The following is a 27,999-nucleotide window of genomic DNA, read 5'->3' as shown; positions in this document are numbered from 1 at the left end:
GATCACGTGAACGCGCGTGCGAGGCGCGAGGGCACGTCCTACGCCGAGGGTGTGGATGCGCATGCGCGGGCAGAGAGCGGGCTGGTGCGGGCCGGGCCGGGCGGCCGCTCCCCTCGCTGGCAGTGCAAGCTAAGATGGCGGACTTCCTGCCGTCGCGCTCCGTGCTGTCGGGCTGCTTCCCCGGCTGCCTGCTGACCAGTGGCGAGGCCGAACAGCAGCGCAAGTCTAAGGAGATCGATAAGTGCCTCAACCGCGAGAAAACCTACGTGAAGCGCCTCGTCAAGATCCTGCTGCTGGGAGCGGGCGAGAGCGGCAAGTCCACCTTCCTCAAGCAGATGCGGATCATCCACGGGCAGGACTGGGACCGGGCGGCCCGCGAGGAGTTCCGGGCCACCATCTACAGCAACGTTATCAAGGGTGCGTCGGCCGTGGGCGGCCTGAGGGCGGCGGGGCCCAGGGCCGGAGGGCGGGCGGGGGTCCTCGGCTTCCGTCCCGCTCGGGGTCCTCGTCGGCGGCCTTCCTCCTGCCGGCGGGGTCGGGACGCGGGGTGCTGGGTGGGGAAGAGCCGCACCTGAGGCCGGGCCGGGCCCCGTGCCGGGCAGGAAGCTCGGCGCGCGTTCTGCTTCCGTGCGAGGAGCGGCGGCGGCGGGCTGACAGCGGCGGGCTAAGCTGCGCGCTCCGAGCGGCCGCAGCCGGGCTGGGCGCCTCGCCTCGCCGCTGTCAGCCGGCCGCGCGTTGTCAGCCCTGCCTTCCTATCCGTCCCGTTCTGAGTTTGGGTTCTGTAACGCTTTGGTACCGTCTTCGGTGTGTTTCTTGAGGCTGAATCGTGGGCACACGTCAGCCTTTCTAAATGGGGCTCCGGGATTCCAGCGGTTCTTAAGGAGCTGTTTCATAACAGTGCTTCAAATAAAGGCTGAAAAACGTAGCGAGGAAGTAGAAATCACGAGCAGAAATGTTGAGCTGGTAGTCTGTTAATAAAGCTGGGTGATTCGTACTGTAAAAGTATACACGGAGCAAGTGCAGGTCTGCTGCTGCAATCGTTGCTTTGACAGATACAGCAGTGACAGAACGAGAATTAATTTTGGAAGGATGCTTTGGTCCTGATGAATCATAGAATGGCCTGGGTTGAAAAGGATCTCAAAGATCTCCTGGTTTCAGCCTGCTGCCATGGGGGGGTCATTATCCCTCCATTAGTACACACCGTCTTTCTCTGTGCCTTTACAGTTGTTCATTCTGACCAGATTTTATTTCCTTGCCACCAGCAAGCATAATACTAAAATTTATTTCCCTTTGTTTACGTGATCAGTATCAACACAATTTTATTTTTTTTTTTTTCTCTAAAATCTATGTGAGACAGTACCAAGACGCTCAGTTTCTCCTAGAGGTTATTTACTTTTTTTTTTAATTACAGTAAGTGTGGGAAAGTCTTCATGTAAATACAATTCCAGCTGCTCTTAAGCAGTAAAACCACACAGTTCAGAAAGCTCTATATTTTTACTGAGTTTAGTCTGCACATCGTGAAGATGTTAAAGGCTGTCAACTCTCTACAATTCAATACGACACTGTAACAAAGTGGTAAGATGTACTCCCTGTAGGCACTGGGAGCCTTAAAATTAAGCCATCAAGTGGTTTAACATATTCTGAAAAAAACTTTTAAATATACTTCATTTGTTTGGTGTTCCTGCCAAGTAAATATAACAGCTGTAAAATGATTCAGGAGATCAGGGGAAAATATAAATATATGTGAAATATATTTACATAATACCATAGATTGGGGATTTAGTGGTTTAAAGATGGCACTTTTGGAAGTGTTGTACTTCAGATATTACCCTGTTTCTCAAGGCTGTGTTTTCCTGATAGCGGCTCTTGTTTTTTGAGTTTTGTTACTACCAGAAAACGTAGTATTTTAATTCAATATTTCTGAACCTTTCTGATTTTCTCCTGGCTTCAGCGTCTTACTGAGATTTGATTGTACAGAGTAAGCATATAGTTGGACTCTCTGCAGAGTTATAGGCTAGAAAGATAGTAGGTGCAGTCAAATTCTAATTGCAGTGTTCTTTCATGTTGTTAAAGGTGTGAGAGTCCTTGTGGATGCCAGAGAGAAACTTCATATCCCCTGGGGAGATCCTGTTAACCAGAGTAACGGAGATACGATGATGGCTTTCGATACCCGCTCAGTCACGGTGGTGCAAGGAATGGTGGAGACAGCAGTTTTTTTACAGTACCTCCCGGCCATAAGAGCTCTATGGGCAGACAGTGGGATCCAGCATGCGTACGACAGGCGCAGAGAATTCCAGTTGGTAAGCTTTGTTTTTCAGTGTTCTGAGTCTGAGCTGTGCGTGTTGCCTGGTTGGTGTGCTGCTTTTTGTTGAAACCTTTGTGCTAAGTGACCTCCTTATGGATGTTCTGCATTTTGGATGGCAGTCTGTTATTGTGTTACTGTAAACTCATGCATTTAGCTCCGTTTTTCCCCCTTTTTTCTTTCAAAACGAAGATTTACATGGCGCACCCGATATAATTGTCCACATTTAAATGTGAGAAAGCCAAAGTATCAGTTACCTTTTATGTTCAACAACAAAGCTTGGAACTGCGTTGTGTTTTTAACAAATGATTATTTTTATGTTTTTCTACTTAAAACTTTTTTAAAAAACATCATTTGTAGGGGTGACTTAAAGTGATCTTTAAGAAAAGATATGCATGGGTTAATGAGAAGAATTTAAAAACCACTCCCTTCTCGATTCCAATTTGAGCAATCTAGCAAACATTCCCTCTGTATACTTCCTGTTTAATTTCAGATGTCTGTGTTAATTCTCTTGTAATAAGGTTTTTGTTAGATGGAAGTTCTCAGCTAAGGCTGGAATATATAGTTCAGTAGTGGGATTGGAAAGGAAAAAGGATTGCCTTGATTCTCGAGCTGAAACATTAACTGTGACAGCGAAAGCCCCTTCGTTCCGTTTCCATGCTGATAGTACAAGAGGAAATGAAGACTTAGTTTGCTGTTTATTGTTTTGTAGGCTTGTGTAGTAAATGCCAATGGCATAGGCTTGTTTAGGGGTGAGGGTGGGGTTTGACAACCTTAAAATAGATTAAATCTGTTCTTGTTGGTCTCTTAAACCTAACTGGCTTTGTGCTTTTATGTCTTAAAAATAACCTTTGTCTTAATGTGAATCTGAACAATGGCTAATGATGTCTCCTGTTGAGCTATTATGAACGATTGTATAATCACAGGCTGGCTTAAATAGGTTGTATAAATATTCTTTATAAATATGTATTGCCCAGATCCTGGAATGTCTCGGAGAGGTGCCCGACTTGCTTATCGCCTGCCTGACCTGTTTGTGCTATTTCAGTATGTTTTTAATGAGGCCTGTTGCATTTTACATTTTGCACTGGCAATTATCACGAAGGGGTAATCGCACGACTGTATTCAGGATTTTCATCTGCTGCAAATGTGACTTCTCGTTGTCATAATTGCTATGCTGGAGTGATCTGTTCTAAAATCCACTGAGTAAAAACGTTCCATCTTTTATTAGATATGTTTAATGACTTGAGGCTAAGTAGCTCCCTTTTCCTTCGCTTCTACTTCTGCCACCTTGGGTTTCTGACAAGTAGGTTCTTTCCATAACTGAAGTAGCTTGTGGTAGCAGTGGTAATGAGAAGACGGTTGGACTAGATGATCTTATAGGTCGTTTCCAACCTTGTGATTCTATGATTCTGTGAACCATGTGCAGAGTTTCACTTTGAGTAGGAGCTGAAAACGTTTTCTACTGAATCTGTGAAGGGAGGGGGGAAAAGAAAGTTTTGTTTTGGAAGTTCCTAAAGCTGTGTAATGGGCTCTGCAAAAAACACATTACCATTTGGGCTTTAGGCAGAATTTAAAGTATTTCTTAATGTGCTATTCATAGTTGAGTGCTGCCCTAGTAATAGGTTTTGCAGATCAGGTAACTGCTCTATTTATACTTACACTGCTTTATTCCCTAAATTGTGCTGAGATTTTGAAAGGATTTCTTTATCACATGATATAAACATGGAAGAAAAAAAAAAAAAAAAGCTGAATGATGTCATTGCATGGGGTGCAAGCAGCATACCCAAATATCAAGTCTCAATTTTACCCTAGTACATTTCAGCATTAAATTATGACAGATACAAATGGTCAACAGAGTGACAAAGAACTCCTGAAAGCAGTGTGTACTTCTGACATATCCACTGGCAGGTTTTGTAGGACTGTGTTCTCAGGGAATCCAGACGTGTGCTGTGGTGTGGAATGAAGACAAATAGCTAAGGTGGGAGCTGGAGGTGTACCTGAGGGAGGGCAGGGGGAGCTGGAAGGCACGTGCAGGTGGCTCAGTTGTATTGAGTACTGACTCTTCAAATAAGGCTTAAAAACTGAAAATTGTTTTGCAGCGTGGGGGGTAAAAGAAAAATACTGCTCTACATCCAGTTCAACTGCATGTAGCAAAAAATGAGGTATAATGAAAAAACCTAACAAGAGGAATCGGCAATAGAGGAATTAGAAAGGAGTATTATTTGCCTGTGTATGCTCTAACTTCAGAGTGATGACTGAGTTTGGGACTGGACTGAGTTTCAGACTGCAGTGAAAAACATGGCTGGTATTATAATGGCACAGGCAGGAATGCAGGGAAAGTACTGCTTGTGATGGGAGTAAGGCAAAGGGAGAAGTGAGCAAATGAAGAACAGAGCAATGATGGATAAGGAGCGAAACAAAAACTTGCATGGAAATTGTGGAGGGAAGGATGCAGGAGTGTGGTTCTGGATGCCATTTATAGCCTGAGCAGATAAGTGTAGAATAAGAGAGATTAAGGTGAAAGCTTATGCATGTGTGTAGTTAAAATCTGAAGATGGCTGTATATTTGTGAGAGATCATTGAGCTATTTGTTTTGTTTTGCTCCATCTTTCATTTGTAGCACCAGAGATGATGCTGGGAGCCTAAAGAAACAGCGTCGTCTTTTTATAGCAATGTGGGGGGGGAGGAATGCGGTTGTATTTTAATAGAGTTAGAAATCAGCATTTCCATGCCTAGTTCACTGGTGTCCTTCCTCATTTTGTTAACTTAAGTGGTCATGGGGATAGTTAATATCTTTTAGTTCCCTCCGTATAAAAATAGGGGCCTTCTGGCCAGTCACACAGCAGTACTTATGAAAATTCATTACTTCATCCTTGTAATGCGTTAAAACTGAAAAGAACTAATGACAGCTTACAGTGCAATGTGACCATCAGTAGTTCTCTGATGGTTAATGTTATAATCCCTCAAATTTTATTACAAACCAAAACCACTTAGGTACTAACACGGTTAACTACAGGTTACTTTGGCTCCATAGCATAGTCAGTTCCTGTAATTTGCTCTTGGGGTTTTGGTCATCCACAAGCTTTTTCTTTGTCTATGGAGCTTTCCTCCCATGACCTTGTGTCCGACAGCAAGCATGGATTAGCTATGGAGTTAGTCTGTGTCACCCCAATGCTTTGTCATCTCATTCACACGTTGCGTTTCCCATTACAAGTTGATTTCCAGTAAATGCGTGTATGTAATCTCCTGAAGTGACCTGGATAAACCTACCCATCTCTTAGTTGTGTGACTCGCAGACCAGTGGTTTGTTTAAATACAAAAGCAAGCTGGTTTTCCGTTCGGTTGGAAAGCTGCTGCTTGAGCGCTGGAGTGAAATTTGTATTGCTTTACTTGGAGGAGGAGGGAAGCAGAGGTATTTTTAACAAATTGTGAGGGATGTCTGAGTGCTTAAGTAGAGACTTCCTTGCTTTTATGTTTATACCCGTGGGATCCTTCGTTCAGTAGTTGTAAAGGTTTGCTGCTCTCATTCAGTTTTGCTTTCAGGCACTGGCAACTGAGAAAGCATCTCATTCTGGTGCTGTGCATCCAGTAACCGAGGAGAGCACTTCTGTGCAAGTGCTGCTTCTGAAAGCCTGCTTCTCTCTGAGAGTGGAAAAGTGGGATAAGAGCTGGGTTCCTCATCTGCATGATAAGCTTTGAATGTGCTAAAGGTTTCTTCTTGGTAAAGGTAACTTTTGGGTAGGTTTCAATGTTTGTTACCATTGTTTGTTGATCTTCAGATATGTGCTTCTTGCCCTACTTGCACATTACACAGATGTTTTTTTAATACCGTGACCCTTCAGTGTGAGGAGGCAGTGATGACATTTCATTCTGTCAGCATTCACCCAGAGCTGCAGACACTGGCACATAAAGACAGCTGGGTATGTGTTTACCTCTGGGTCCTGTTTACTTTTGTGACATGTCTGCAAGTGCTCGATCAGATTATAGAAGACAGGAAAAGGTGTGTTCAGAGTGAAGTCCTTTTTGCTGCAGCTTCTCTATAGTATTTTTTGTCATGCAAAGTAGCACTTCGGGAGAGTGTTGTACAGCTTACTGGAAGATTGTATTTCATCTTCTTTTGGAGCTTTTCTAGCTTCTGCCTCTGAGTATTGATGGGGCTATTGTATGCAAGAGAACATTAAATTAGCTCTCAGGGAAAGAATCAGTCCTCAGATGGCCTTTGCAAAGTACTAGCAAAATTTACTGTTCTTTGAGGTCCAAAGGCAACATATCTTTGAAATACGCATATAGAGCAGTGATCCTGAGAAGGCCTTTGCTTTGAGGGTAGACTGGGCTGCGTGACAAAGCAGCTGCATCCACATGCGAGAAAGAGGAAGTCATGTCTTAGAGGCAGTTCAGAACTCAGTGCTTCAGCAACTCTGAACCTGGAAGAAGTCAGACTATCTTGCCCACGCCTCATCAGAAGTGTCTTCTACACCATACTAGTGACTGAATTTCAGAAGGCTTTCAACAGCTTGTATCCTCTGGAACGTGCCAGTACTCCTCTCACTATTCATCCTCTGCAGCCTCCCTGAACTGCAGGGCAAGCTTCAGTGCACAGACTGTCAGAAAGTTGTATTGACTCATGGAGGGCTGTTAGAATTGGGTAGTATGGTTAGGTTGTGGTTGGGCTCGATGGTCTTTGAGGTCTTTTCCAACCTGAGCAATTCTATGCTTCTATGTAAGAATCTTCTTTGTGATCCAGTCACACAGTGTTTCTGTAAGCGTGCACTGACTTAGTTCAGTTAGTATGTTTAAATAAAACATTGTGATTACGCTGCATGTTGCTTGAATTTTTGTGGATAAAAAATAACAAACTGCTGCTGCTTTGTGAGTGTTGAAATATGAATTGTTTTTCCCCTTTTTCCCTGATCGATAGGTCTGCTAAACATCACATGACAAGATGGCATGTGTACAGTGAGCACGACTCCTTAAAACCATTGGGAAGGTTAGAGCTACTTGCCATCTTCTGTCCTTACTTTGTATTAAAAGGATTTATCAAAGCTTGTTGCTAACACAAATTTCCACAAAACTCATTTCTACAAAGTGAATCATTCAAATCCTCAGAGAAGACTGGGAGTCTCTGTTGTTCTGCTCTTTTTCCTGTTCCAGTGACAAGATTATGTGGATCTATATTAGTAAGGTTTTGTATAGAGATTAACACTAGAGCCAAACATTAAGGAGGCTTAGTTTTTGGCTAAAAACCCTCCCAACACGTCTACGGGTGCTTCGGGTAATGGGGATTGATCATAATATTGTAACTGAGCTGAATTACCTTTGAATGAACTCTTTAATTCTAGTTTTACACAAAATGCCAACTTTCATCTTTTTCCAAACTCAGATTAGGATTTCTGTTTCAATCTCTTTGAGTTCCTGTGCCTCGAAAGGCTGCTTCTGGGTCTGCCTCCTTCCCCTTCTGCCATTCTGCCTTGTCTGCCTGCTGGCTGTTCAGCAGAAGGTACTGAATATCTGCAGAGCAGTGGCCATGTATGGCCTGCTGGCTTTGTAGCATAAGATGGCCTGGTCTTACAGATGGACATCTTTGTCATGTTTTTTTCTGATCACCTAGGAAGTTGATTTTTTGTTATTCACCGTAGTTGGATTGTCTTTTTTTTTTTTTTTTTCAAGTTTGAAAGTAATTTTGCTTTGGGCTTTGTCTGCACTGGCAAAGCTGAGTGGAGAACGTGGTTGCTACACAGTGTACTGCTGCTGTATTTGGTGCAGCTACTGGCTGTGTGAGTGGCTCTTTCTTTACAACTACTCCAAATGAGTGCATACGTATCTTGTAAATTATTTTCGTGCACAGATGTGACTGGATTGGGATCGTTTCAGTGGAGGCTGTCTTGATGTGGATGTGTTATGTCAGTGCATACATCAGATGGCAGCGTGCTGAGTTGTCTTCCAACCAAGAGTTCAGACAAAGATTTAAGTGGGTGAACCTTTGCACAGATCTCAAAGAATCTGCTGAGAAAAAGTGTTGGATGAGTTTTTGGTGTTTCTGCTGCTACGGTCTAATGTGAGACTTTGGTACGAACAAAGGCTAGGAGCCAATTTCCTTCCTGGTTACTAACCTGCACGTCAGTACCTGTAGCACCGTTACTTCCCACGGTTTTGATGTGGCAGTGGCTCAGACTTTGTCCATTTGGAAATTACTTTCTATAAGGCCAATCTACACTGCAAAATCCCAATATTCACAGCAGTCGGCGAATCTCCGTGCTGGCATAACATGTGTGGAAGCAGCAGTGATGTTCCATTTATATACATTAAATTAATTTTACACTTGAGGCAAAGAATAGAGTGATCCTTTTCATATGTGAACGTGGGATCTTTTAGGATTAAGGCGAAGTGCCAGGGGCAGCATTGTCTCATGCTGCTGTTCCCTAAATTTCAGCCTGGTTCCAGTCTGCTGTTGCTGAGCACAAGTTTCATGTACTCTGGTTGCATTTGGATGTCTGCATAGGCTGTCTTTATTGGTATGAGCTTCACTTTGTGATGAGAGCTGCTTAAATGTGCCCTGCTCATGCTGTAACTCTTATGCAGAAGCAGCAAAATGGTAGGAAACTTCAACTTGTGGTAGCTGAGGAAGTTGCTCAAGAAAATGTGAGAAAACAAAAGTGCAGCTGACCTTAATACATAAGAAAACACATGGAGTAACTATACTGGCTACTGTAGTATCTGCACCTTTTCTTTCATTTAACCAAGGAACTGAAAAGGTCCTGCATCCTTTTTTTGTTGGAGGTGAGTTTCTGTATCTTCCTCCTTTGTTTAATGATGCCAGAGAAATGGCTTTAAGCAACCTGCTGGACTGGGGGCTCGACAGACAGCTGGAAGCACTTCTCACTGGCTGTGGTGTTTGGTCACCCCGTGGTGACTGAATAAAGAGGACGGGGATGTTGCAGGAAAGGGAATACAGCATGCAGGTACCTTCTGTAATTCAGAGCATCTCTGCAGAAGCGTGTACAGCAGATACGTAGTTCTTTTAGAAGGTTATCTTCTAGTGTGGAATTCTACAAGTGATGTGAAATGTTTGGGTATTGCTTCTATTTAGGAAGTTTCTGAGATTCTACTGTCTTGAGACACAGCTTCTACTACATCTTAAATTAACATTCATCTAATGGTACTTGCAGGTCTTTCAAAAAGGTATAAATTTATCACTAACTCTCATCAAATATCTTGTTACGAGCTCTGATACACTAGTATGGTACTAATGCTTAGTTCTGCTGGTTTAGTGCTGTTTGCAAACAAAAATATCAGAACTTAATTGAAATGGGTTCTGCTAATGGATGCAGAGGAAGAACTAAAAAGCATTTGGTCGCTTGGATTTCTCACGAGGCTGAAATAGAAACCAAATGTGTGTTGTAAAACTGAATCCTAGGGATACTTCAGTGCATGCATCAGTATCTAGTTTAGGGTTCTGCTTTTAAGATGTTATGATTTGGTTTACTGAATGTGCAATAATGGAATTTTCAAGCATCTTAAAGTTCAACATGACCAGTTTTAGTGCTGATGTGTTCCCACATGCCAAATACTTCTCATTTTTTTGAAGCCTTTGCCAGTCTTATACAACTTGGAAGCAAGCAAAGCTCTAAATGATGGATGGTGGATTTGCAGACTCACTGCTCCTTCAGTGTTAGATGAAATGCAGTTTGAGTTGCAAACACATGAAGTCATGGAGCCAGTGGGTCAGCACTGGAAGAGGAACAAATGTTTACAGTCTTGTTCCAGTCTGTTTTGTGTGCAAAACATCTAAAGTTTACATAGATGCTTCCCAGAGTGTAAATAGGGATTGGGAGGTGGCTGTTTCATCTCCATCAGTGCCTGTTTTCATATGGCTTCTTGCTAGGTCCCTGTGTGTTTTGACTTGAAAGATCATTTCGTCAATGCAATTTTGAAAAATATTTGCAAAATACTGAGTGCCTTTCCTAAAGGAAATGTTCTGGAAGACAAGTGTGGGTTGTAAAGACTGAGGGAGCAAGTGAAAATGGTCCTTGAATGGTCTTTTGCACTTGATCTTCTGAACAGTATATCCTAAATTGCAGTCATGGATTGATTTCAGGTTCTGGCAAACCTGAGTGTATTTGTTCAATGCATTGCTTTTGCAGTAGTTGTGTCCTAAATTCTGTTTGTGGTGGTTGCTGACTTGGCTCTGAGCTCTGCAGGAGAGGCCTCTGTTTGCATCGTTTAGAGCGGTCCTCAGGATGCACGGCATGGCATGCCAGCCCAAATGCTGTGTTTTGCTTGGGCTTTTAGGTGTGGGAAGGCTTTTCAGCAGGCTCTTGGGTTTTGCTCTTGAGTTGTACAAACAGAATATCACTTCATACAGCTCAAAATTGTTCCATTTCTTAAAATTCTCAGCTGCTAATGGAATATGGCACATCTTGCTTTCCAAGTAGGCTTTCAGGATTACTTGGAAATGTCATAACTGAGCGATGTGCATGGAAGAAACTGTAGTTTTGTTGGCTTTAATGGAAAGCTATCTCTGTTCTAGCCTAAAAGCTGTAGTGTATTTTCATATCTTTGAGCAAATTTTATTAGGAAGCTGGCAATTAAATCACTTCATCAGGAGATGGGAGGATACCTAGCTAACAAATGAAATTGGAGGGTTAAGTCAGTGAAGCACTTTGAAGGATGATTCAAAACCATACTCAGTGCAAGAAGAAAACAGGTGTTAGAGCCTTGTTTGGAATACTGTGTTGTAGGCTGGAGTGCTCATGGCCTGGTGTTCTGCTCCTCCCTGCTGGGACACAGCAGCCATGAGGTGGCCCTGGGTTTCCAGCAGGTTTCCAGCAGCCCACAGGTGCTGCCCGCTCACTGCAGTGCATGTGCTCAGGTTGATGTGCTCTGTCTACCTCTATTAACCACATTTTGAGAATTATGGTTTAATTGGATTACTTGGTAAATAGGGAATAATAGATTAAAGGGATATAATTGGGTTAAAAACCCTTCTTAAACTCCTTCACCTTTTGCTGTTAGTGCTGTTGCATGAGATAAAAACGTCAGGCATGCAATGAACTCAGTGGGACTCCTCCCTTTCTTGGTTCATTTTTAGCTTCGTGCTATTGAGCGCCCTCCACCAAATTGCACCCAGCTGTTCCAAATTCTGCTCTACTACCAAAAGGTTTTACAGAAGATTACTTTTTATGAATCAAGACCTAAACCTTTCTTTTTTGAGGCCAGATCCATTTTTTGTGTGCCTGATTGAGGTCTCACCTGCACGCTGCGTGATGCGTTTCTCATTGCTCTGAAGAAAAGCCAAATACAATGTGAGCTGCACGCAGGAAGTGCTGAAAAGAGGAAATAGGATGGTGCTGTGCAGAGGTAGGACGAGCTGTGACGCATTTGTGACGTGCATTGGTGGAGGAAGGGATTGTTTTGTACCCCTGTAAAAGCAGATGTATTCTGTAGCTGAGGCTCTGCACATTAGCAAAAACCTGTTGCTAATTCCAGTGTACTTAAATTTTATCTTGAAAACAGGCAGAACAGACTTAAGCTGACTGTTCAAATGGTTGTACTGGAGAGAAAGAAGACAGATCCTTAAAGGTCTGGTAATAACAAGGTCTGTGCTTCAGCCCTCCCAAGACTGTTCTTTTAACACACAGTATTGCTTTAAAGCAGTTTGCCATCACTTCTTAGGGACAAATGAGTATAAATGGATCAAATGTTGGATCTGTTTGTACCACAAAGGTGTGATAATGCTTCTGTGGACATAAATGGGGTGGTTTGTTTTGGTGGGGGTGTCAGCTTGTGCTGGTTTTAACATAACATTGTCTGTAGATAAAGGAAATGTATTTCTGCTGGGGAGCTGTTTTCTGTGTTAGGCAAGGCTTTCAGTTCAGTAAGTAAATGGACAGTTGCTTACACTGACACTTTTCTCAAAGTGCTTTATTAAAAAGGAATTATTGGATATTCTTATTGTAAATTCCCGAGACACTGCCAATAAAGTTTCTCTTTAAACAGAAAGCAATATATAAAGTTGTTATAGTTAGAACAGATGAACGGCAGTTGGGAAATAAATAATTTTCCCCAGCCATAGCAGATACCAAGCAAGTAACTGAAGTCACTGTGAAGTAGGGTGGGTATCTGAGGTTTTTTTTCTGATCAGAATAATCGAGTTACACGTATGAGTGTGCAGAATTTCCATCCTTTTCTCTTAACTGAGATGTGTTTGGAAGAGGAGCCTCCATTTAAAAGGCCCAAGAGGAGTGAACAGTGAGAGAAGTTAATCTGTAGAAACATCAAAGTTGAGAAGGGCCCAGGAGTGTTCCTCACTCTGAGGCTGGTGAAAGAAATGGAGCAGACTTAATGTCTGGCTGTAGGACTTGGCTCAGCTTTCACTGTTCTAACTATCAAAATAATTTGAGATTGGAGATGGGTACCTTAATTAGGGTTAGATGTGTTAATGGCATAAACGTCATCTTGATCATCTGACTCTTTATGGCACTGTTTTGAGCCTCAGGGATTGGGGTGAAGGGTGAGCTGCGGTGCTCCTACCTGCTCGTCTCACTAGGAAAGGTCATTGGCTTGACTCAGACACCTCTGAGAATTGCTCCTGTGCTTACTGCTGAAACTTCAGAAGACTTGTGGTGGATCATCAATAGCAGCACCACTGAGCTGTACTTAGAATTCCTTTGGATCAGCTGGGGCAGAGGGAGATCAAGAGAATAAAGGTTAGGGGTTCTTTTGGTTGGATCATTTGTAAAAATCTTCAGATATGATTTTATTGTACTAAATCTCTAATAGCAGAAGCTGTAAGTACTTGACTGTATGGGTGTTGTAAGATGCAGCATTTTATTTAACACACTGGCTCCTCCTACATCTTTCCTTCTTCAGGCTGCATTTCCCTGCTTATAGGCAGTTTGCTCTCTATGTCAGCTTAGGCATACACACAGCAACCCAAAAACATTGTAGTGACCTGTTCTTCCTTTAAACTGAGCTTTAAAAAAGCATGTTTTTTTGGTTGTTTGAGTTTCTGTTTATTTGTTTTTAATAGATGTGGAAATACTGGTTTCTCTTTTCCCAGAAATTCAAGTCAGGTCAGGAAGAGAGAATGATTGGTGTTTGCTATCATCCTGCTCTGTTACCAGGCTGTATCTCCTGTTCTCATTAAATACCTGATTTACTCTTTCAGATTCTCAGGCCTTTTTTAATTTATAGCTTTAGGAAGAATTATACCATCTGTGTTCCCCTAAAGCAGCTACAATTCATTTAGCTATCTTAAGGTATCAATAAATCATATATGATGGCTGATAGTGTTTTCATGGAAACCGAGTAAGTTGACGTCACTTCCTGAGTTTAAAAGATGTGTTCATCTACTGTGTTTCATGTAGTTTTCTTTCCCACAAAATATTTGTGGCTGCTTTGTTGTAGGTACTGGTAATGTATTAGACAGTCATCTGTCTCCGTACCATGTTTTGTTATGAAAGATTCTTAATCTTCTGGTCTTCTGAATTAAAACAGCAGTTAAAACGCACTGGTGTCCTATGGTAAATCACTGCTGCAGAAGGAGTGCATTGCACAGAACTTGAGGTCCTTCACTGTACTGACATAAGCAGGACTGGTTAAAATAAATGCAGTTTTGTGAGGGAAGCTGTTGTTTTAACATCAGATACCTCGATAAGAATATGATTTAGTTGTGTTTTGTGAATTACTCCTGAGTTCATAATAAAATGACTTGGCTTGACTTCAGCATAGGGATCACAAGGCTCAGGAGGCATACAAGCTGTTCTGAATCAAACCTTTCTGAAAATGGAATACTTGACAATTATGAGTAAAGTTATTTAACAGTCAACTTCCTGTGGTTTACATGCTTTTCTGAATCAGGAGGAGGCTGAAGGGCTGCAGCTGAAATGCATACACTTTGTTTGAAGTCAAAAGGACATTTTCTACAAGCGGTCACAGATTGCTTTAAATCTGAGATTCGAATATGTATTTTTAGTCCCGTATTAAAGGTGTAAAAGCACAGTCATCTAAGGCTGGAGGATCTTTAAAGCTGATGTAGGCCATTCATTTTTGCTGTGCTGACTGCAGTGGCTGTTGGTTAAAGCTGCTGCTCATCAGTGTGAGTACAAGAAATGTGCTGAGGCCCGTGTTTGACTTCTACACTCATGTTGGTGTCCTTAGGGCCGTGCTGCAGGCTGAGCAGAAGGAACTGAGCAGCACCAGGTGAGGTCGTTGGGGGCCTTTCACACACTTCACAAGTTTGCTGTTCAGAACTGCTGAGCTGCAGAAATCACTTTGAAAGTTTTACCTGCATTTAAAAACAAACAAATGTAAAAACCAACACCTGGGACCTTCACAAAGTAAAAGCAGAACCATGCTGTGCTGTGTAACAAGCTCATTTGTGAACATGCTGATGTTACCTGACAGCAATTGATTGTAACCTTGTTTTTATCTAATAGGTATCAAACCCAGTATGTGTGGTGTGCTCTTTTTTTCCTCCTCTCCTGTCTCTCTGAGGGGAGCATTGTGACATCTCCTTAACCATTAAAATAGCATCAGAGATGTGTTATTCCTGGCTTTGTGACTTGTTCAGGGATCTCTGTGGAGCATGAGGCAACCGACATGAGCTCACTGCATCACCGTGCTTTAACTAGATCTTCAGCTGGACTTTCCGTGATACATGCTCACAGAATGAGGGCTGGAAGACAACGGCAGTGTAATGGAAAAGTTGCCTTTTTTAACAGAGAAATCCTGCAGTTTCCCAAGCTGCTGTTGGGTTGGTTATTGGTGGCTTCTGTTTCAGTTTACAGTGCGAGATCTAGTTCTGTATCTGGTATCAGGAAATAGCCTCGTGTGAAAGCTGTCTTTGGACCTGTTGTCAGACAAGATTGCAGACAGATCATCTTCTTACTCAGCTTTAGCAATTACTGGGATTAAGTCTTTCCATCAGTTTGTTTTGTTTTTTTCCTTTCTATAGTTTGCTCTCCTTCCCAAGGCGTCAGTCTTGCTTGGGTGCTTTGTGATGCTGCCTTCTTAAGCTTATTTAAAATGTGTTAAAACTCCTCGGTTCTGCAGTAACATCCAAATAAATAAAAGCCAATGAGTGAATGGCTTAGAGATACTGCAGGGTTGAGTGCCATTGACAGTTGCTCAGAATGGTGTCTTATTGGTTGTCTGAAAAGATTTTCATGAGGAAAGAGCCGGTGACTGATCCCAAAGCAATGAGGAGGGAAGCTCAGTACATCTCTGCTTTTTAAATTTCACTGTTCTTACAGCTGATTACTTCTATAGTTTAATTCCTTGAATTTCAGTACGGCCACCTTGATATTCATCTGCCACTGACTTCTGTTGCACGGCAGCCTAAAAACCTAAGCAACTTTCTGTGTTGCTTTGCTGTTCCTGGACATGTGACTGTAGAGCATTACCAGTGCTGCAGGACGATGCATTTTGCGTTTGTGCTTTCTGGAAATCCCCTCCTCTGGTGCTGTTTGGTGACCTCTGAAGGCTGTGGTTTGCTTGTGTGCACGAGCTGCTGGTCTGCAGTAAGCCCAGGATTTGAAGGAGAGGCAGTAACTCATGCATTCCAGAACTGTGGAGTTAATGCTTCAGGGAACAGCATTGCCATAAGTAGTGTATAAAAGAGCTGATATTAAAATACATATATGCACACACACATATACCTACAGCTCCTGAGGCCCAGGTATTCTAGAATAAATATCTTCTCTTAATGAATCTGACATCTAGCCAGTTTTTTTTTACATAACCCTGTGGGGGAGGGAGGTTCTCAGCTCCTACTAGAACCTAAACAAGAAACTGAGTCTGACTTTATTTTGCCATACCATTCAGCTAAAGGCGGTGGGTTTAGCTCTTGGAAGGCTGAGTTCTGTTCCTGTTACTCCTGTTTGGGAAGCTTGAAGCTGAAGTATCCCTGGTAGGTTTGTGTATAGCAGTAGTGTTTTTATTGCCTGCAAAATAAGATTGCTCTTCCACCTACACGTTCCTTGCAGGGCTGTGTTTAGAACAGATTTCTGAAATGCTGAAAAATATAATAAAACACTTCCTGCACCAGCAGGCTTTAGAATAGTGTTACTGCTGTACTTTGTCCCCACTGACAGAACAGGTAGAGATCTGTGCTGGACTCTGTTCTGCAGGTGTGTCAAGCACAAAGCATGTTTCAACCGAAGTCTCACTCTTGCCTAATTAAAAGTTGATGTTCAAATTGCCCAATTAAAGGTGCAGCATATACTTCTATTATGTGATTTATAGGATCTACTGACATTGCACGTGTGTCTGCTGGAACCCTTTTTGCTCTGTTTCTTTACCCTAATGTGGTGCTGCTGCTTTGAGGACACAGGTTCACACTGAGATTTGATGTAATTCCTAGAAAAATTTATTGAGCCCAATTCAAGTGAGAAGTCATTACTACTGCTGTGTAACTGCTGTCCTAATTCACTTGTCTGGCTTGGATGTAGCCGTTCCAGTCTTGGATGCTTCATGGTTTCCTACTCTTCCATCCTCAGAGTGGGAACACAGATGCTTTTCTTTGTGTGTTTGTAATAAAGTAAGTTATGTTACAGCTTGGTAATCAAGAGCTGTCAGAGGGAAGCATGTTTTTGTTGTGATGCTGGGAGTCCTAAGCTACTTCTTCCCTTTTCAATGAGCTCAACTGGTTCATTACATATTGCAAGTAATTCTGGGTCCAGCAGCATCCTTGTGAGAGGGGTTCATTCCTGGGTTCCAGTGCCCTCCCAGAGTCCTGGGATGCTGACTGTAGTTACAAAAAGAATCTTCAATTCTGTGTTAGTGGAGTGATTAAGAACTGTTGTTTCTGTGATAGTGATAGCTTGGATTGGAAGGTTGCCCATACAGTAGATGCAGCATCGCACGCCATTGCAGCACAGAACTCAGTGTATTAATCCCTGAGTAAGGAGTTCTTCTCCAGCTTGATCTTTGACAGGAAAGCCTGTCTAGTAAAATGCTTCCTCTGTTTCTTCTCCTCTGCTCATTGTTTGTTGGTGCTCAGGGGCAGCACACATGAGTGGGATCCTATGGCAATACAGCTATAAATTAATCTGCCTCCAGTGCTCAGCCCTTACATCTGAATGCATGTGCCCAGAGCCTTCAAAGGGCTGGGAGAATTGAATGCATCTTTTCATACTGAAGGCGTGGTTGTTTCCTTGCTTGTTCCTGTGAATAACACTGTAGGATTTATCTAGCAATCCTAAAATTGGAAAGAATTTTCCCCTAAACGTGGCTGACTGTGCTTTTGAAGCTTAAATATTAACTGGCCTAAATAAAACTTCAGTTGCGTTCTTAGGATTGCTGATTTAGGGGAAAAAAAGAAGGTAGTAATTAAAGCTTACAACAATTCAGTTTAGATTTAGATTAACTGGACTTGAGTGTATAAGCCATTGAGATGGAATGAGCCACTTGCTAAGGAATTGTTTGCTTTCATTTCTAGGGGGAATCCGTAAAATATTTCTTGGACAACTTGGATAAACTTGGAGAACAGGTAAGCTTTTTGTTTTTCCTCTCCTCAAAGGATTCTTTGATCACTGGATTTTAAGCTGATCAAATATAATTAGCGTCTATTAAAATAACTTTAGTTAACTTTGCCTACTTCATTACCTCAGCAGTTCATCATTGGTGTGTCAGCACCAATGCAATGTGAGGGCCAAGAGACTGGGGAATTAAAACTCTTCTGTGGAAATTGAGCAAGAAGCAAGTTACAAATGGCTGCCCACTCAGAAGGTTGCTAAAGTAGCACATTAAGATCAACTGCTATCCAAAAGTGACTTAAAAATGTGTATAGATACACACTTAGGAAAACTGAGTTAAATCAATCTATAAAGCAGAGGTAACTTACTTAGTATCTATTTTTAAGTGGACAAATTTGGTACAGAATAGAATGTGTTTTCTCTAGGGAAAAAGCTGAAATTTCTGTACAATATTTTTGATACGATGCTGGTTTCTATTTCAGTGATGAAGTTATATGCTCGTTAGCCTTGTATTGCAGAAACAGCATGTGAAAATTGCATTTGAAATAGAGCGCTGGCTTCAGCTGCATGTTTTTCCATGGTCATTCCCAGCAGATGGTAACAAATACTGAAGGAATCTGAGCCACTTCAGATGAATGCTGTTACATCATGCTTAATTTCATTTGACTTTGTAACAGATTGGAGGAAAAAAAAAAAAGTGGAGCCAGACTTCTTGTGCTCTGCTCTCTAAATAGAGCACCAGTGATGTCTTGTGGAGTGTGTGTGCTTCCAGGTATCTTGCTTGAAGTCTAGCACTCACTCTGAATTTTTATTGGCCTCCAGTTATGAGAGAATACAAAACTGCTTTAATTCTCTTAATGAACTATGAACCTTGTTGCAAGTGGTGGATTTCTCACACTCTCCATCCAATGCCACTTGAATTTCAAGGGTTTTTTCCCACTTATTTTTGTGTACTTGGGCGCAAATTTTTGCAGTTTCTCTTTCAAAGGTCTTTATGAGAAACCTTCTTCCAACCTTTGATTACAGCGTGGGACCAAAACTCACTACTTCAAAAAAAAAAAAAAAAAAAAAAGGTGTATGTCTATATAGATTTGTATGCATGCACACTCCAATTGTATTTCTGCTGTTGGTGTGGGAGTGCTGAACTCCAAATGACAGCATTTCCTGCTTAAGGTTAGACCAAACACTATGAGATACAAAGGATTCTTCAAGATCTGCAGTCACAGAAAATATTTAATCTTGGTGGAAAAAACTGCTAGCTGTGTTACTAAGAGTGAAAGATTTGATAGGTTCTTCTGGTTTGTTCTTATCTATATGGAAGATTTATCTAATGATTGTTTCAACAAACTGTATTAATGTAAGTATTTTACTGCTTTTATCTGATAATCTGATACAATGAGGCTGGCCTGCAACTGAATTGTGTATAAACAGATAGACCTCTGGTTTGTGTGCCCCTTGCCAAAAGGGGCTCTTTTGCCTGTTGCCAAAAAGGGAGCTGCTGATAACAGCATGTAGGGAAAAGAACTTGCTGTTCAGATTTAATCAGCTCAGCAAAATAAGAGAGGTTGGGATCGGCTGCATTCCTTGCAACTGCTTGTTACTTCTGCTGCCAGTGCAGACTGTATGTATTCAAAAAAGCTCATAGAGACATTTGGTTTCCGTGGTGTGGTTGGCTCTTATTCATACCTTAAATTCCAATTGTAAGTAAGCAAACACTGATGTGATAGGCAAAATAGCTGCCTGATAACAGAAAGTTGTGCTGTTGGAAAAGGTAGACTGTAGTGAAATTGAGGAAGGTGACGATTCAGGAAGAAAGCAGGAGGTAGGAAAAAAATTGAATTGGGTTTTAGGAATCATTGTTGATGTGTATCCTTGGGAAGAGCCAGTGCTTACAGGCAAATAGAGCTGCACAGGAGGAAAAGGGGGAAAAAGGAAGGTAGCAAAGAAGTCAGTCCCCATGAAAGAGTGGACAAAGTGAAGAAGAGTGGGTACAGGACAAGTGCAGTGCAGGGACTGGGATCAATAGTGAGGAAAGGGCTACTTTAGAATTGTTACAGTAGCAAGCTGCTGGTATCCCAAAGATCTCCGTGAAGGAGAAAAGAACTGAAATGTCCTTCAAAAAGCGCATTAAAATACTGGGAGATTACTTTGGAGTTGTATGTAGTCTCCTGTAAGCAAATGATGTCTCTGTAGCAAGCACTTGACTTCCAGTCACACAACTGTGGGCTGTTGCATAGGAGCAGCCAACTACGTAGGATAAAATGTGGTAGGTCTTCTCCATGTGGAACTTGAAAGCACTTGAAAGTGTTTTATCTGTGGTTGCAGTGTGCAGGGAGTTTGTCAGGAATTCTAGGATGAAGCCCTTTGCTTGAAAGCTTTACTGAATAAACAGTCAGGGCCAGCTTCCAGAGGGTTTGCTTTGTCCTCTTGTTTCAATATGGAAAGCAATATGCAAAGCATGTAAGGTCTTTCCTATTATCTGATTTTATTCATTTATGTTCTTTCAAGAATATCAGTCACTCCTAAAACTTCCTGGTTTTGCTCTGAGAACTTGTGACTGAATTCCCAAATAAGAAACCCTATAGGTGGCTGTTTGCAAGATAGGATATGTGTTGAGCTCTCTTGCTAAGAAGCTTTTAGTCAACAGTACTCAAAATGCCTTCATGTGTACCCACTGCCATTTGATATCACTCTGTTTCTGGTTGTCCTCCTTCTCTTAACAGCATTTGGTAGAAAAAAATCCAAGATAAATGTGACTAATACAACCATCCCATTACTTTTTATATTCCCTTCTCTTTCATCAGAAGGGCCTGGAAGCACATGTCTGGTGCACGGTTGGAGGAGAACATGGAACTGTTATAGCTGTTGAACTCTCCTGCAGACTGAAGTAGTACAGGCTTGGGATTTGTATTAGCAGTGCAGGGTGGGGATCTTTTGCTTCAGAGAACTGCTTTGAGATTGCAAGCCATGATAAAAATCAGTGCCTTAGTCCTGGGCGGCTCGAATGAAGAGAGCAAGGAGTTCAAACAAAACAGTCTAGCTAGTTTCACTTTTGAGCTTACAAAGTAAAGCAAATTAAATATTTGGAGCATTACATTTCCCTTGCAATTTTTGCTGTGGTTCAGACTTTTCTAGCTCTCTTAAACTTGGAAATGCCAGTATTTGAATTGCCATATATTTTCCCTCCTGCTCCTAACTCACAACGTATTAGCTGAATCAGACTTTCTGGGCTATGATCTTAGACATCTTTATAAAAGCTTCCAATTTGGTAACTGGCAGTGTCAAAGGAAGACATAGATCACTAAGAAGAGGCTAAAGTTCCAGCTCTGAAATGTAAATCATTCTTTCTGAAGTTAGGAGAAATGCTGGAAAAATGTAAGGAAGAGTTTCAGTAAGAAGTGAACGAAAAAGCTGTAAGCATCAGCATCAGCCAGCTGTCTGGTTTAGGTGCAGAAGACTTAAATGTAATTCTTAGAATGAAGAAATACCCAATATGATGCATCTTGAATTTCATACCATCAAAAGCTGACTAATAAAATTCCTCTTTCCATAAGCATCTACGTCTGACAATGACTGTGTAAGAAGTGCAGAAACTTAATGCTGCCTATGAAATTCTGGGAAGAAAGGCAGGCTGGAGACCCACAGGGACAGCTGGCTCAGGTGTTTCCCTAGGCTGCACTACTGCAAAAGCACTGCTGTCATCAACTACTTGTTTCTCCTTCTGTTCTACTAATTGCAATTGCACAGGATGTTTGGACAAAACCAAGCTGTGGGAGCTCAGAGGAGGGACACAGCTAATTAATAGAAGTGCTTTTTGGGTTTGTTTTTTTTTTTTTTTTTGACAGATTCAGCTGGATCCAAAAGATCCATGGTACAAACACAGCAAGTTGCTTAGGTTTGACTTTTCTGGCATGATTAATTGATTGCCTTTAATTACTAACTGAAGCAGCTCTTTTTTTTTTTTTGCCTCGAGGCAGCTGTGCAGAATGCATGAGAACATGGGGCAAACTGACTGCCCGTAGTTAGAACGGAATACTACCATGAATACTGGTTTGAGAGACCCATTTTAGACCCCATTTGCTTCATTCCTGTGTAGTTGTCAGATGTGTTTCCTAGCTTTGTGGGAAGATGATGAATGAAGCAGAAAATAATTCAGAATAAGGGAAATTGGCATGAGGAGCTGATGGTGCACCTTTCAGGGTTGTTTATGAATGCTTGTTGTGTGGTAAATGGAAAGCTTCAGTTCTCTGCAGGGCAATAAATGTTTTTATTTAATCTTGGGTGTGTTTCCTGATTTTTTTGACTCCAGATCTTTGCAAAATGCTTCAGTGTTGGAATATAAATATACATGCATGTGCATGTTTGTTCAAAGCCTCACGCTGTTCCTCTGCAAGCTTTCTCTCAATTGTAAGTCAGCTGTGATCATCGTGCCTGTGACTTGTCCTAATCATCAAACTGCTTTACTTTTTTTAGGATTATCTTCCCTCACAGCAAGATATACTGCTGGCAAGAAGACCCACAAAAGGGATTCATGAGTACAACTTTGAAATAAAGAATGTTCCTTTCAAAATGGTTGATGTAGGTGGCCAAAGGTCGGAACGGAAACGTTGGTTTGAATGCTTCGACAGTGTCACATCAATACTCTTCCTTGTTTCCTCAAGTGAATTTGACCAAGTGCTTATGGAGGATCGGCAAACGAATCGCCTTACGGAGTCCCTGAACATTTTTGAAACAATAGTCAATAACCGGGTTTTCAGCAACGTCTCCATCATTCTCTTCTTAAATAAGACGGACTTGCTTGAGGAAAAAGTACAAAAAGTGAGCATCAAAGACTATTTTCCAGAATTTGAAGGGGATCCCCACTGCTTAACGGATGTCCAAAAATTCCTGGTGGATTGTTTTCGTACCAAACGCCGGGACCAGCAGCAGAAGCCCCTCTACCACCACTTCACCACTGCTATTAACACAGAAAACATCCGGCTAGTTTTCCGTGATGTCAAGGATACCATCCTTCATGACAACCTCAAGCAGCTTATGCTACAGTGATGTGCAAAAAGACATTTTTATTTGAGTAACTCTTGTGTGTTGGTTTTTTTTTTAACTAGAAGTTTACAGCAGGAGTAGAGAAATCCAGATCCTGTCAGACTTCTTGATATGTGGCTAAAAGCTGCTGCTGAACACATTATTGCCAATTTCTGCAGAATTTCAGGCTTAATCTCTCCCAGTGTAGCTTCAAGTTGACTCAAGTTGTAATTTTATAGCAGACCTATGTCTAAGTTACCTGTAAAGTGATTAAATTTGACCTTTTAAGAACATGTATATTATCTTAGAAAATCATTCTATATTCAGAATTCCAAGTCCAAACTTCATTGAAATCGTTGAGCTTTGGCAGTAATTTTAGGGGGGCAAACCTTTCACATCTGACTTCGTAATGAAGACTGTGATACTGTAGCTGACTTACAATTTCTCAGGTCTATTGTTGGCTAGAAAACCCTTAAATCCCTCACTGGAATCATGCATCTGAAGCTAGGATTCCTGGGTGTAACGTTCTTCCTGTTAAGCATAAACCTTTGCGTGGGGTTTGAGTAGGATGTGCTTTAAAAATCCTTGGATTGGGAACTTCAGTCGCCTGGCAGGAAGTTCTGGTGCGGGCACAGGTCCAGCGGCGAGGCGTAGAGAATGGCACAGTGCACTGTTTCACTCTGTCGCATTGTAAGTACTGTCTTGGAGCCGTGGCAAACACAGAGCACTATGATACGGTCCTCTTGAAATTCTGATGTGGGAAGGGGAGCAAGCTAAACTTACCTTCACAGAGCAGATGTGACATGTAGGTACCTTGCCTTTTCCTGAAGCGCTTTAATGTATCACTGGTTGATGACTTCCTGCAGCGTGCCTCCTCGTGATCAGTAAGGATTTGGTGATGGATAGAAGTACTTGCAGACCTAAGTGCCTCCTTGTGTTCTGTCCTACAGTATTTTCAGTGGCCTTATGCAAATGTGTGTTCCCAGCAGAGGCCTTGTGTAGCTGACACCGTGAAGATGAATGTGTTTTCTGAAAAAAGGCCATCACAGCAGAAATGCTTCAGCTGATGAGGTTCTTTCTGAGACTTTCCAGTTGGGTCTAGCAATCCTAAGTGTACTTGAGCCAAACATGTTGCATAGCGTACTTCAGAGTGCTGCTTGTGACTAATAATATTTTACCAAAAGTTCCATTGTAGTTTTTTTAAAGGGTAGGGGGGAGGTCTTACTGTTGCCATGTGATTACAAAATAAGAAAAAGAAAAAAAAAAAAATGCTTCTTGCCTAGAAATCCTCATACACCATGCAGTGTGCTACTAACTAAGAGTAAGCTTGCCAAGGTGGGTTTTTAAAAAGTAGAGCTGCTCCAAGTCTTTCCCCAGGCTGTAGTTCCACTTAGTCTGCCCAACTTGCCACTTTGCTCCGTGGAACCTGCACATTCCTGTGGATCGTGATGCTGGCCAATGTTTTCTTAAAATGAATTTTTATCAGCGTACCACATATGTGGCAAGAGGTGTGATGTCATGTTCTCACTGCTTGGAGCAGCCTCCCTGCAGGTGTGATCGTGTTGCTGGAACATAGGAAAATTGCCTGTCTTCTGAACTTAAACCTTACTTACTGTGATTCTAAGTTGTATTAACATCTGTACCTCATTCTCCTGTTCATAGATGGAGAATAGTGTATTTTTATTTAGTTAAGTGTTTTGAAAGACCTCTATTTTTTTATATCATCCAATGAATAGTCATAGATTAGTCTGTGCTTGCTGCAATGAGGCACTATTTTGGGAGGAAGGAATTCTGAAAAGATCTTGGAAGGAGTCACAGTGTGTTATCAACATAGTGCAACACTTTCGAGAGGCTTAATACAATCATTAGATGGGGATATTTAGATTTTGCCTCTGTTGTAGGCATGGATACGGTTACTTTGTCTTCAGTTCATGTGTAAGCAACTCAAGGATGGTGAAGTGGACACCTCAAAAAAGGCTGGTTGAGGGTATTTAAAGGGTTGGACAACATGCCTCTAGTGTCAGTCCAGAAGTTCTCCACTTTCCTCTTGGGAGGATGACAGGTTGATTTGATCAGGCTATAAATGCTGTGTGAGCAGATGACAAACCTCTGCCTTTTGGCCTCCAAGCGCATAACAAAGTCCATTGTTTGCAAGCAGAAGTTTGAACAAATCCACACCCTTGTAGGAAGGGCAATTAACCATTGGAACAAACCCACAGGAGGAGGAAGGGACTTTTCTCCATTGCTGACAGTTGTTTGAACAAGTTTATTTTGAAAAAAGACTTGTCTGTGCTGATTAAAATAATTAATTTGGAGAGGGTCTGTAGTAAGTGTTTTGTGGGATGTCAGCCCGGGTGGCTGCAGAGAAGACTGAAGACTGGATATTGGATGATGAGGAATATTACCAGGAATTTGTCTTTAAAAAAAAAAAAAAAAAAAAAAGTAAAGTGTTGATAATTTGCTGTGTCAAGGGACCTGTCAATTTACAAAAAATCCTCAAAACTGATGTCAGTCTAAGGATGCAGTCAGTTTCACCGAGGCACTTCTGACATGAGCTCAAGTAGGAAAATATTCAGCGAGCTTCTCCACGAACCAACGTACACACACAAAACAAAACACCGCTGTTTTTAATCCCTTCAGAAGACTTTCTCTGTGAATGTTGGGGCCTATAAGGCAGCAAGATGCACCCAAGTGTTGGGGCACTTCTGACAAACTAGTAGTCCCTGGGAGATAAGCACTATATGGATCTCAGGCAAAAGTGAATTATTTTAATGAAATTACTGAATGAAATCACTTGCATTTCCCACTCCCACTTCTTTAAAGGGAGGGAGGCAACTAACCTTGATGTAACTGTTTACATGGTTCCTATGTTAACATACTGGATAAACAAACTGAATCAGCATTGGGCTTTTCCATCTTTAAACTTAATAGCTACCTGAAAAGGAGCACATCATGTACTGTTGTATTGCTTTTTAGATTTTCTTCTGAATATAATTCTTGTACAGCATTATTTAATTTTGGTACAAGACTGCTGTTGTGGAACAGGCTGGTTCTTATCCCAAAGCAATCACCGTTGGGTAGGAAGGGTCAGCCTGGTAGTCTGCATTCCAATCAAGGTGCGTTTCCAGGAGAGGTGGAAAAGCAGGTGGCAAAGCAAGGTTCACAGAACTCTCTTAACGACAGAGTTAGCAAGCCCTGTTAAAAAAGATGACTGATCAGTGACCATAAGGAGATATACCACTGTCTTGTACAGGATTACTGTACTTGGAAGTGAAATTTAATGACTGTTCCCTGCTGCAGTACGTTCAGCTGCATCAATTGATACCTTAAAACTGTGGCTGTTCATCGAGGCTTTAAAAATTTTTACTTCTTTATGTGTTGTATGTGGGAGCGTAAGCCATCAGCTTATGTAAAATGTAAAGCTTTCTTCTGGGATGCCCACTCACCTAAAAAGAAAATAATAATAATATAAAAAAAAAAAGATCAGGTGGGTTCATTCGTCTTGACGGCTGTATATTGGACTCATTTGTCTAGTAAGAGGCTTTATATTCTGCCCATCAGAACTATTATAGCAAACTGCTCAGATGAGGCGTTTCAAGCTTTGTGACACTTGGCTAATAATAGTATTTATGATCGGTTTCAGACAGCTTATCCAACTGATCTGCTCGTGGTGTTTAGGAGCAGCTCACTGCTTAAGCACAGACCTAAGCACGTTTCATTGTCCGTTGCCATTGGAAGACTTCCCGACTTACTGACTTCAAGGTCAATTGCAGATCGTTCATTTGCCAACAGTAGCATTTCTTCCTCAAAACGAACAGAAGTTTCACACCATACTGAGATGTCCATAAATTAACTTTACAGGTCTTGTCTATTTGATGGTACCATTAACATAGTTGTTTTTTTAATTATACAGCATTGCAATACAGTGCCATTTTGCAATTTCTTTGCATTGTACTTGAAAATAAGTTGAATTGCAGACTATTTAAAACCGCTTTCCTGCGCTTTCAGTAGCAGTGAGAGCTTACCTTAAGTGAAGCCTTTATGTAAAAATATATTTTGTAACAATCTCATAGATCTTTAACAAAACCAAGATTTGTATTAGCTTTGTATAAATGTTTGTGGCTTACAATTTTATATGTTTAACTTTTTATAAACTTTCCAGGGACTACTTTTTATTGTAAATTTTTTTTTCTCCTTGCTTTAGTTAAAGATTGGCAATAAGTTATTTCTAAGGGAGGTCTTAGAAGACAGAACATCACTTCCTTTTTATAAAATGGTTAAATCAATTTATAGTTTAAAACCTCTTCCATTCGCTTGTACATCGCTCTGTACATACTCTCCAAAAGTGTTGCCTTTCAGCTATTAATATTTGCCTTGTGTACAAAATTACTGACGATGAATAAACATATACAGCCTCATATTGGTATTGTGAAATCATTTTTCAGATTCATACTTACATGATGTGTGGTGGCACTCAGATCATTTGTCTTTTGGTTATCAGGCCAACTGTTGTGCTTCTGCCACAGCTTGCGCTGCACATAAAATACGTGATGTTGGAAGTCTCTGGGCTCAAGCAAACTCTTGGCTTCAATGGCTCGTCCTGATTCTTGTGTTCACACTGCTCCCTTTTTCTCCAGTAAGTGAAATTGCTGCAGTTGCATTTGGCAATCAGTTTGGTACTTGATACTTAAAGTATTGACGATGCTTGTGTGTGTTGGCGTCAGTGGCAAGCTTCTGTATAAGTGATCTATCTCAGTTCTGTATAGTTATATTTTTTCATTATTTATGGCTGTTTTCTGCCAACTTCTGCCTCCTCCAGAAATGGGTCACTGGCTGTTTGGCAATGTGAAACATGTTTTGCAGCAAAACACTGATTTCTCCTTAGCAGTTTTTTTGGGTTTTTTTATGCCTGAGAGGCTTCAGTTTCTCCTCAGAGCCCAGATGTGGCTGGCTGTGGGCACTACATCTCTGAAAATACTCAGACCAAGTAGTAATGATATATGCAGCTACTTGTTAGCATGAGTATTTGTCTTAATAATGTTAATAAGTAAGCTATAGAAATCCTTGGGATGATGTGAATCTGCTGTGGGTTAATAGGGAGCTGCATCCTTTCCCCAGCCCTCTGCACTGATTGTGAAGAGCATCTCATGAATCTCTGGAATCAGGAGTGAGAGACACAAAGCATTGCACTGCTTTGCA

At 41.5% G+C, this 27,999-nt stretch overlaps 1 protein-coding gene across 1 annotated transcript; it reads left to right on the top strand.

Moving 5' to 3' along the window:
* The first annotated feature begins 7 nt into the window (after positions 1-7).
* GNA13 (G protein subunit alpha 13) lies at positions 8-27,218 on the top strand. The gene is made up of 4 exons (XM_085240158.1): positions 8-417; positions 2,074-2,300; positions 17,742-17,792; positions 22,252-27,218. The coding sequence occupies exons 1-4, from the start codon at positions 135-137 to the stop codon at positions 22,822-22,824; spliced, it is 1,134 nt and encodes a 377-aa protein (XP_085096284.1). The 5' UTR covers positions 8-134; the 3' UTR covers positions 22,825-27,218.
* The last annotated feature ends 781 nt before the right edge of the window (positions 27,219-27,999 follow it).

Source organism: Meleagris gallopavo, chromosome 20 (genome assembly GCF_905368555.1).
Source record: "Meleagris gallopavo chromosome 20, MGAL_WU_HG_1.1, whole genome shotgun sequence".
Classification (NCBI taxonomy): Eukaryota; Metazoa; Chordata; class Aves; order Galliformes; family Phasianidae; genus Meleagris; species Meleagris gallopavo.
The sequence above is the reverse complement of the archived record's forward strand: the minus strand, read 5'-3'. Positions and strand labels throughout refer to the sequence as shown.

Excerpts from the sequence above, each read along its gene's own strand:
- GNA13 (XM_085240158.1), top strand. The coding sequence starts at position 135 with ATGGCGGACTTCCTGCCGTCGCGCTCCGTGCTGTCGGGCTGCTTCCCC. Across the intron at positions 418-2,073 it reads CTACAGCAACGTTATCAAGG|GTGTGAGAGTCCTTGTGGAT; the intron begins GTGCGTCGGCCG and ends ATGTTGTTAAAG. Across the intron at positions 2,301-17,741 it reads GGCGCAGAGAATTCCAGTTG|GGGGAATCCGTAAAATATTT; the intron begins GTAAGCTTTGTT and ends TTTCATTTCTAG.